Source organism: Populus euphratica, unplaced genomic scaffold (assembly GCF_000495115.2).
Source record: "Populus euphratica unplaced genomic scaffold, PopEup_1.0 scaffold55.1, whole genome shotgun sequence".
NCBI classification, from domain to species: Eukaryota; Viridiplantae; Streptophyta; class Magnoliopsida; order Malpighiales; family Salicaceae; genus Populus; species Populus euphratica.
In genome coordinates, this window is record NW_011499921.1 from 467,952 (window position 1) to 477,122 (window position 9,171).

Consider the following 9,171-nt stretch of genomic DNA (forward strand, 5'->3'; position numbering starts at 1 on the left):
GGACAAAAGGTTAAAAGACTGGATACAATCATGTACTCCGTCTGTTCGAGGCCCACCATGATGAAGCTTCATTAGAGGAAGGAAGTTCGAGCTCCAGTCAGGCTCATGTCCTCCTTCTGTTTGATTGATGTGATCTTAAATTGCATTTAATACGGATATGTTTAAAGCAATTATAAATAAATAGAGCTATTAGAAAGTCGGGAAAACAATGTTTCTCACATCTTGGAGAACTGTCCACAGTGTTTTTTTTTTAGTTAGGCCTTTTCTTTCTTTGATTATTTATTTTTTTAATTTAATTCTTATATAATATATGCATGGGATTTATGTTGATAATTTATTTTTATATAATTATTATAATATTAAAAAAAACATTTTAATATATGGTATTAAAAAAATATTACAGCATCACAGTATAGTTTATTTTAAAAAAATTTAATAAAATAAAATAAAATAAAATAACTATATTAATAAATTTTTTGAAGCTCATGACCCGTTTTTAAAATAAAATTTTAGAATGCTACCACGTTCTTTCAATATAAATTTAATAAAATATTTTTATAAATAAAAAAACATTTTAAATGATAATCCCTATTAAAATGCTACCACGTTCTTTTAAATACAGTTATGGCTATAATGATAATGCCCTGAAAACTGGTAATATCAGCTGATGAGTTTGATAGCCCAATAATTTTAGAATAGACACTGTTTCAGACAATAAAGTAGCTTGGTTTGCTGTTTTTGTTTTCATAAAACTCACTACAAGAAGGAAATTCATTGCCTTTTGTTTTCAATAGCATGAAAAAACAACAAACTATAGCAATTTTTATGAAAACGATGACCAGAGGAGGAACCAGCAAATGATTCAGCTTCTTGGCGTATCCAGGTAGCTCCTCTGACACTACCCAGGCAGCCAAAACCATATTTTTAAGATTCCCTGAGCATCATTTGAAGATTTCTTAGAATGTCAAGAAATTCATTTGTCCATTAACATCGCTTTTAGCATTTAGAATTTTACAACCATCTCAAAAAAATAATAATTAGGAACTGAACTTCAAATGGCTGCAATTATCTCCATGCAGACAGCCGCAGGTATCTACTACATCGTCCAAAGGATTCAGTCCTGGCAACTTCTTGCTAACATGAAAATTGGCTGTTCTGCGGTATCCAGAGCAGTCTTTGTTTCGCAAGAAGGCCAGAGTTACAGAGACTGTTACAGGGGACAAACATATCGAGGGCAGAGGGCAGCTTGACTCATTACTTTCTGAGGATTGATCAAGCAGTCGCAGCACTCTTGGTTCAATTCAAGTTCATTTTTTATCACGAGGAGAAGTCACTGATGTAGCTGCATGAAAGAAATAAGACACGTCAGCTGGATCAAACGGCTGGGTTACATATAATTTAAAACACCAAAATGATAATATTGTGATTAGATAAAGGAAATGAACTGAAGCCATAATATTATTCTACCCAACAACTGAAACACAGGTAATGTTGAATGAAGCCTAATCCTATAAGAAGTATTAACTGGAAAAAAATGGCATACCATTTTGAGGTATGCTAGCTGTTCATATTTCTGAGATGAGATCTTCTAATTCATCAATGATCGCTTCATAGCAGAAAATGTATTGCTCCTGGTGAACAGAGTTGAAAAGAGTCAGCAAAGATAAATGGGATGGATACATGATAACTGCAAATATTGCTTCAAAATACATCCCATTGCAAAATTTTCAGTGCTCTTTCTGCTCTATACAATGACAACCAAGAATGGACTAAAAATCATCCCTGAAAAGGTGAAAAAATGGAGTCGAAGAACCATGGAAAGAAACATAGAAATTATGGCAGCACAACCATAGGATATAAATAATTCTTTATGGTCAGTAAATAAAGTTTGACATAAATTAAAAAATGAAAATTCTTTCTCAAGCTGGCAATGAAACAAATTAACCAAGGAAGAAATCTCAAACAGTCAAGTTCAATATTAATTTCAAAAATATCATTAAAACTGAACTAAGACGTGTCCTTGAAAATGAGGACATCCATTCGTGGATTGTGAGAAAAAGGACTTTCTTTTGGCTGAGCTACTCCACACATTTGTCAATGAATGCTGATTTTGTTAATGTTTAATGCTATTGGCAACTCATAGACAGCAACATGCGACACTAAAAGGCACTGGTCTTCATGAACTTGAAAGCTGAAGCATATGAAAAAAAAAATAAAAAATTGAAGCTTTAAACAAGCAGAAGAAGATACCATGGTTTGAACCATCCCAATTCGCTGAGACCTAAATGTGGCAACGGTATTAGCAATGTCTAAAGCAGACATGTCACCGACAAGGATTCTCTGGACTGTGTTGTGAATTGTGCAATATGTTCCTGTTCTACCAATTCCTGCACTGAGCAACAGAGAGGTTGTCTCAGATGTTATGGAAATCTAGCAAATCACCAGTCATAAAAAGAAAAGAAAAAATAATCAATATACACGAGTTGAACCTGCAGTGGACCACTATTGGGCCAAGACTGGGTGGTACATGATATACTCTTTTAAAAATTTCACGGACAACAATTGTGTCTTCTGGAACTCCATGGTCAGGCCATTCAGGATACTGGATATGCAAAACATTCATGGGTTGCTCCTCTGCCTGGAAGAAAAATAATATAGGAGAAGGTAATAACGTGTTAATCAGTTTTCATCATTAAAGAGGGCTATTGTTGCAAGAAACAAAGCAATAAAATTCTGAAAGAACCAAACATTATATTCAGTCAGCAAGTAGTTAGAAAGCAGGATTAAATGGCAGTGGATGTAGGTACAGAACTAAAGCATCCCTCTGGAGGAAAAACTCAAGTGTTATATGGATGTCTGTTCTAGCTTGAGTTCTTATTTTAAAAAATTACAAGAAAAAATGATTAGTTAAATTAAAACAGAGTTGTAAATGGGAAGTCTATAAACATACAAAAGTGCCCCCTGATATCCTAAATTGGCTGAATTCAAAGCTTTGTGATGAGTGGGAGAGTGATGACTAAATACAAAGATTCGCCCGGGGGGGGGGCTCCACTGATACATGCAAACCCAAATTGCTTATGGCTGCAAGCAACTGAACCTCAAACTTCCTAAACTATTGGTAAAATATATGTAGCTGTGCTGGAGATCAAACAAAATTTACAAAGCAAAGCAGGGGTACAATCCAGCAGTTGATCCCTAAGCCTCAAGAAACAAGAAAGTTCAAGACAAAACACCAGAGCATTTCCCACAACCATAGAACCAAATTATGGTTTGTAACTACTCGTGGCATTGTGGCCTAGTTGTTTACTTAACAGTGCTATTGTTTCCATCCTAAACGCTCTTCTATGGAAACACTGCAGAACCATTACTATTTATGCCTTAAAAACATTTACAAACTAAATGAGTGTATATACTAACATGAGTTAAAATAGGATAAATATTTCAACAAATGGCCTGCCACCAGCACAAGGTTTGACTCCAAATAGAGATACCCATCAGCTATGAGAGCAAGACCAAAATCATAACTACCTTTACTGAAATCATTCTGACACCTGATACGATCCTTATATTGCTGCATTACCTCCCAAATGATTTTTCCTCTCCATTTAGGAAGACACTGAACATGGTGATGATGTGCTCATGTGAAAGATATCTACTCTCATAGGATGTCCATTGAGGTAATGAACCTGTTGCATGTGTGCAGCGATCGTCGATCGTCACTCTGGACTGGGAACTTCAAGGTGATGAGTGGAAAGAACAATAGATTATTATTTCTCATCAAAAAAGAAATTGGAGTCGCCACATAGTATTTTGGTCACAAGGAACCCTAACTGATCTCAAAGTCTGGATAAGGAGACTGGTTGTGTATATGAAGGATGTATCCCCCATAGCACACCTTACTTAGGGTAAATTGCATTGTTTATTTGTCTGATATAAACCAAGGTATTGTTGTGTTTTCTAACAAATGGTCTATCTAAGGTTTAAGAAAAGTCCTCCTCGATAAACAAATCTCTATCTTATCAGGTTAAAATCTAACCATTTTAACGTCAAAATATATTTTTTACTTTTTTCTTTTAATATCGAGAATACGTTTTACACATAAGTTTGTAATCATTGATATTTGAACAAGCAAAATAATTTTTTTTTCTTGTATTTTTAAAATGTAGGTTAAATTCTCATGGATTTCATAAACTGATTATTAAATCCAAAAATGCATGCAAAGATATCAAGTAAATTATTTTTCTTGATTTTTTATATTTAAGGATGCTAAATCATGCCATGTATTTTTTTATTATTATTTATGTAATATGATTTTTTATTTTTATTTTTGAGAGACTTGGTCATATGCAATTTAAAATAAAGTTTTATATTTTTTAAAAGAAAGATTTTGTTGTTTTTGCAAAGGAAACTAATTAAATTAATACCCAAAAAACACCTCCCGTGTAGGTCACAATTTCAAATATTCAATATATGGGGAAAAATGTGGGGAACTCAAAATTAATTGCAAGATGATCTTCCAAATTTTTTTTTAAAAAAAAAATTATTAAAGACTAAGGCCATGTTTGGCAAAACACAAAAAATGCGTTTTAATCAAGCTATTTTAGCCACGGTATCAACACACAAATTACTAACCAACATAATAATTAGACAATCCAACAATCATCTTAAAGGGTAAGGGCTGGACAGTTGGGGTCACAGCTGGCTGGCGTGTTTTTAATGGTTTCAGAGGAGGCAATAGTGGAGGAGGCTGGTGTTTTGGGGAGGGGTTGCTAAGTGAAGGCTAACCAATGGTGGAGAAGAAGGTCCTGGCTGTCAATGGTGATGGCTGATTGTGGATGGTTATGCCAGGTTGCCCATGGTGAAGAAGAAAACAAGGTTGTTAGCTGGAAAGGCTATTGGGTTTCAATCACAGCTGGGTGGAGGAAATGCTGGCTATCAGCACTGAATATGGTGATGGTTGGTATGGGTTATTCTGGCTAGAAGGTGCTGGATTGGTTTTGATGGTAGTGGTAATGGCACTTGGTAATGGCTATTAGAAGGTTTGCTTTTGACAAGGATGGAGCTGATGGGGGACATGTGCTTCTGGGGGAAGAAAAGATGATGATCTCAGAGGAGCTTGGGTGGGCAGCGTCGGCTAAAGGTTGAAGATGGGTCTTGCTTACAACGCCAAGGCATCTAATGGTTTGGGTTGGTTTGAGAGGGAGAGAGGCTGGTTTTGAGTCAAATGCTAGGTTGATGGCTTGAAAGAGATGAAAAGTTGGAGGAGATCAGATTTTGGGGGAAAAAAATGAAACGAAGAGCATGGGGAGAGCTTGTAGTGTGTGTGTGTTTGTCTGTGGGAGGAGATGAGTTTTTTGTTTTGCTTAATAAGGGAGATGGTCAGAAATTTTATTTGTTTGGTTTTGGTGATTCATGAGAGAAAGAAAGTGATTGTGTGTGGGTTCTTTTAGTGCTCTAACTAATTCTTTTTTTTTATTTTGCTAATGCTTCCCCAAAATTCTCCTCCCCTTTTGTGTGTGGTACAACCACTTATTTATAGGCAAAACAAGTTTGTCTTTTTCCTCTTAATTTCTTGGGCCCCAAGTAAATAAAAAAACACTTTGGTCCCTCATCTTCTTCCTTTGCATTTTGGTCTCCTTGTCCAAATATTTTGTTTATTTTTTATGTATCTTATTTTTTGTATTTTTATATTTTTAAATAAAGCAAAGTCAACATTAATTCAATAAGAAAAGTTGATCAATGATTTTGAAATGAGTGTGTTAAAAACCAAACACGTCGACAGTAAATTTTTGAATTTTTTATTCTTTTGAAAAGACGCTAAAAATACAAAAAACAACGCGAATATATCAAAGATATATTTTTTTGGAAAAAATAAGAAAAAAAGGGTAAAAAATCAGGTTATGACAGAACTCATGAAGTCTCATAGCAGCAGGATGTAAACAAGATCCCAGTAGCATGTTTTCAGAAGCATACTGTTCTAGTACACCCTGATCCCTTGTTTTCCTCCGCAAGTGCAAACAACTTACAAGAGACAAGCTTCTTTCAAAATTCCAGAACCCTAGTCATTCATGTTCCTAGAACCTAAAACTGCATTTGAATATTAGCATGTGATTCTGGTCTCCATGTTCACAACAATCTAGCACATTAATTCCTTATCCTAAAGCTAAAAACAGCCAAATTCATGAGAAAGGTAAGTTGTGCTTCTAGCAGTTCTTTATATCAGCGCATAAAAAAAAAAAACATAGAAACCATTCCTTTTGAGAAATAATAGTGCATTTCACCATTGACCACATTTATTTTTTCATTTTTAGCTTGCTTAAACGATCCATATATCATCATTGACATTTCTTCTGATCATTTGAAAATATAATAAATAAAACTTACCTCTTTATAGCCCACCTTCAAGTTGCGCAACAGCAATGAGGTGTCAGTAGTTTTGATCCACTTCGTCACAATAGAAATATTTCCAAAACCTCTAGGACCATCTTCTGCTTGAAAGTAATCTCCACATTTTACTATCTGCACATACAATTCAAATTCAGAAGTGATTCAGGGCATTTAAATGTCAAGAAAACTAAATTGTGCATATCATAAAAGCCTGTACAATGAGGTGCAAGTGCTTAGCTATGGTTCATTACAGTACTTGTTCTTTTTCAATAGGAAAACTATGCATGTTAACCCACTCACTCACATGTGCGCACACCCACACACAAAGAAATGTTGAACAACAAAATACATGAATGGCCTGCAGCATCTTCAGAATTGAGGCATCATATACTCTTTCAACCACTTCCGTGGCAGTCACATATGACTAGGAATCAGAATAAATAACTTGAACTAAAAACAGTGAAGTACCTTATAATTGTCCACTAATCGAGTAAGCATCACAATCACAGGGCAATGGTGCTGTATTATCATCTCCCAGAAATCCTCATATGTATGTGGTAGAGGGCCCTGTGTAGCTATGAACCGTGAAATGTTATCTGATGAAGAATTCTGCAAAAACAAGTAATTCCTATTGGGTCAGAAGGACAAGCAAAAATATAGTTTCAAGTACCTTATATAGATTTATATTGAGAGAGAATAAACTAAAGCTTCAATGTACTCTACCGTGATGAGGCTCGCATTAATATATCCTCTTGCAGATGGTCTATAATCCTTGCATGGATTAAGAACAACCCTGTATTGGTCAACTGAAATAAATAACGTGGAAAAAAATTGTTCATTAGTCAAAATGTGTTCTTGAAGCACCATACAAGTGATCTAAACCTCTAAGAATCACACACACACACACACACACACACACACACACACACACAGAGCTTACATGGGACAACATCCAGGTACCGGTTTTTGTTCACATTCACACCATCAAGAGCCACCTTGCAGCTTCTTGCCATCTGAGACGGTGTTATCCTGCTAGCCTGCAACAAGAACATCACAAGAGAACAACATGCTTTAACATCACATACACAGCTTTTAAAAACCAAGATTAAGTCCAGCCCACATCAACTAGAATCCCATTTATTGATTTGTTGATGTTAAATTGAATTTAATCTTTTTGTCCACTTTTTTATCATAATTTTGCAAGCAAAAAAATAACAAAGAAACAGAAACAAAAATTTGAGAACATGTTTGCATAAAATAAAACAGTTCCTTTAATATTCAATTCCAAAAACCCTAAAAGGAAATGTCTCTCTCCCTTTTGTGTGCAAAAACTTGTCTTTAGAAAGAACCAAACTTTCAGTTTGACTTTTCTGGGGATCTCTTTTTGTTCCAAAACACAGCACCAATGTTGGCTGATTGTGCTCAACAAGCTTTCTACAAACGACATAAATTGGGAAAGAGCATTAATCCTCTCTCTGTTTTATGTAATCAAAGCAATGAAACTTGGCATCACTTAGATTTCACATGTCTCTATGCCAGACCTACATGACATCATCTTTTACAAAAGTGCAATATCAACAGGTCTATTGGAGACTGGCAGGGTAATTCAGCTAAGCCAAGATGAGTCACCAAATCTTCAGAAGATAGCTTTCTTCTATCTTGTGAAGCATTGCCAGGAGGTGCCTCTCTTTATTTTATCTGGAGGGAAAAAATGCTAGATGTCACGAAGGAAAATGCTCCCCCATGACAGTGTCCTTGATTATTTTCTTTTTGTTGTAAAATGTAAGCTTCCAGGAACTCCAATCCGTGATCTTGTCATTATACAGTCACTATTTGCAGTAATTATAGCTTACTCTAAATCTAGTTTGGCTTCTGCTTTCAGTCTCTTTGAAGAATGAATTTTCACTTACTTTCAATCATGAAAAAGAAAAGGTAAAAAAAACATTTTCTTTCACTTCCCATTTTTTTCTCAGTAACCAAACAGAATGGCCCTCAAAACATCCTCAAAACAGCAAACCACAAGAACCCATTTCATGCTTCCCATCTATAAACTTGATGCCTAAAAAAATTGGCATATCAAAACAATCTTATTTTGCTTTGAAAACGAATCCCAACAAAACCAAAAAAAAAAAGTAAGGACAAAAAGATAGCATCTATAGATAAATAAAGAAATGTCATTTTGAACCTGTAAATGAGCGAACTCTTGTGCGATTCTCTCCGGGGTCCTGAGTTTCTCTTTAAAGAAGTGTAAAGCCTCGGAGCAATGCTGGTACTGGTCATCCGAGAGAGAGATTCTGGGCGGCGGATCGGGAGAGAATTCGAAACGTTTCGGTAGGGAAGATATGGTGGAGATCGGTGGCGAGCTGCCAGAGGAGGAGGCGGCCATGGCCGGTTTCCGGTGGCGAAAAGAGCGTGATGAAATGAGGTTTCCCAGCTGTATGGTCTGGGTGGAGTCGGTGAAAAAGGACTGAACTGGACAGGACAGTCTGGTTTGTTGAGAAAGGAAAAGACTATTTTGTTTTGACAAGCAATTGCAATTGGAATTTTTTATGTATATATATACACACACTAAAAAAAATTAAGAGGAATTAAGTTTTCTTTAACATTTTAAAAATATTTTTGAGAAATTTTAAATTTTTTTATATTTTCTTTATTTTAAATTAATTTTTTACATTTTTAAATTTTTTTAGTATACTAATATTAATAATAATTTATAAAAAATAAAAAAAATATTATTTTAATATATTTTTAAATAAAAAATAATTTAAAAAATAACTACAAACA

At 34.9% G+C, this 9,171-nt stretch overlaps 1 protein-coding gene across 1 annotated transcript; it reads right to left on the bottom strand.

Annotated features, from left to right (window-relative positions):
* Positions 1-962: 962 nt before the first annotated feature.
* On the bottom strand, positions 963-8,903 carry PTP1 (protein tyrosine phosphatase 1). The gene is made up of 9 exons (XM_011039862.1): positions 8,573-8,903; positions 7,328-7,424; positions 7,111-7,193; positions 6,856-6,996; positions 6,385-6,519; positions 2,490-2,638; positions 2,251-2,392; positions 1,544-1,631; positions 963-1,342 (listed from the first exon to the last, which is right to left on the bottom strand). Exons 1-8 carry the CDS (start codon positions 8,771-8,773, stop codon positions 1,566-1,568), a joined length of 1,014 nt encoding a protein of 337 aa, XP_011038164.1. The 5' UTR covers positions 8,774-8,903; the 3' UTR covers positions 963-1,342; positions 1,544-1,565.
* Between the last annotated feature and the right edge of the window lie 268 nt (positions 8,904-9,171).

Bases quoted from the DNA above. Each gene is read 5' to 3' on its own strand.
- PTP1 (XM_011039862.1), bottom strand. From the start codon at position 8,773: ATGGCCGCCTCCTCCTCTGGCAGCTCGCCACCGATCTCCACCATATCT. The intron at 6,997-7,110 runs GTAGAGTACATT...TTGTTTTTGCAG, and splicing joins TTAATGCGAGCCTCATCACG to AATTCTTCATCAGATAACAT. The intron at 1,632-2,250 runs GTATCTTCTTCT...TCTGTTCACCAG, and splicing joins TTGGGATGGTTCAAACCATG to GAGCAATACATTTTCTGCTA.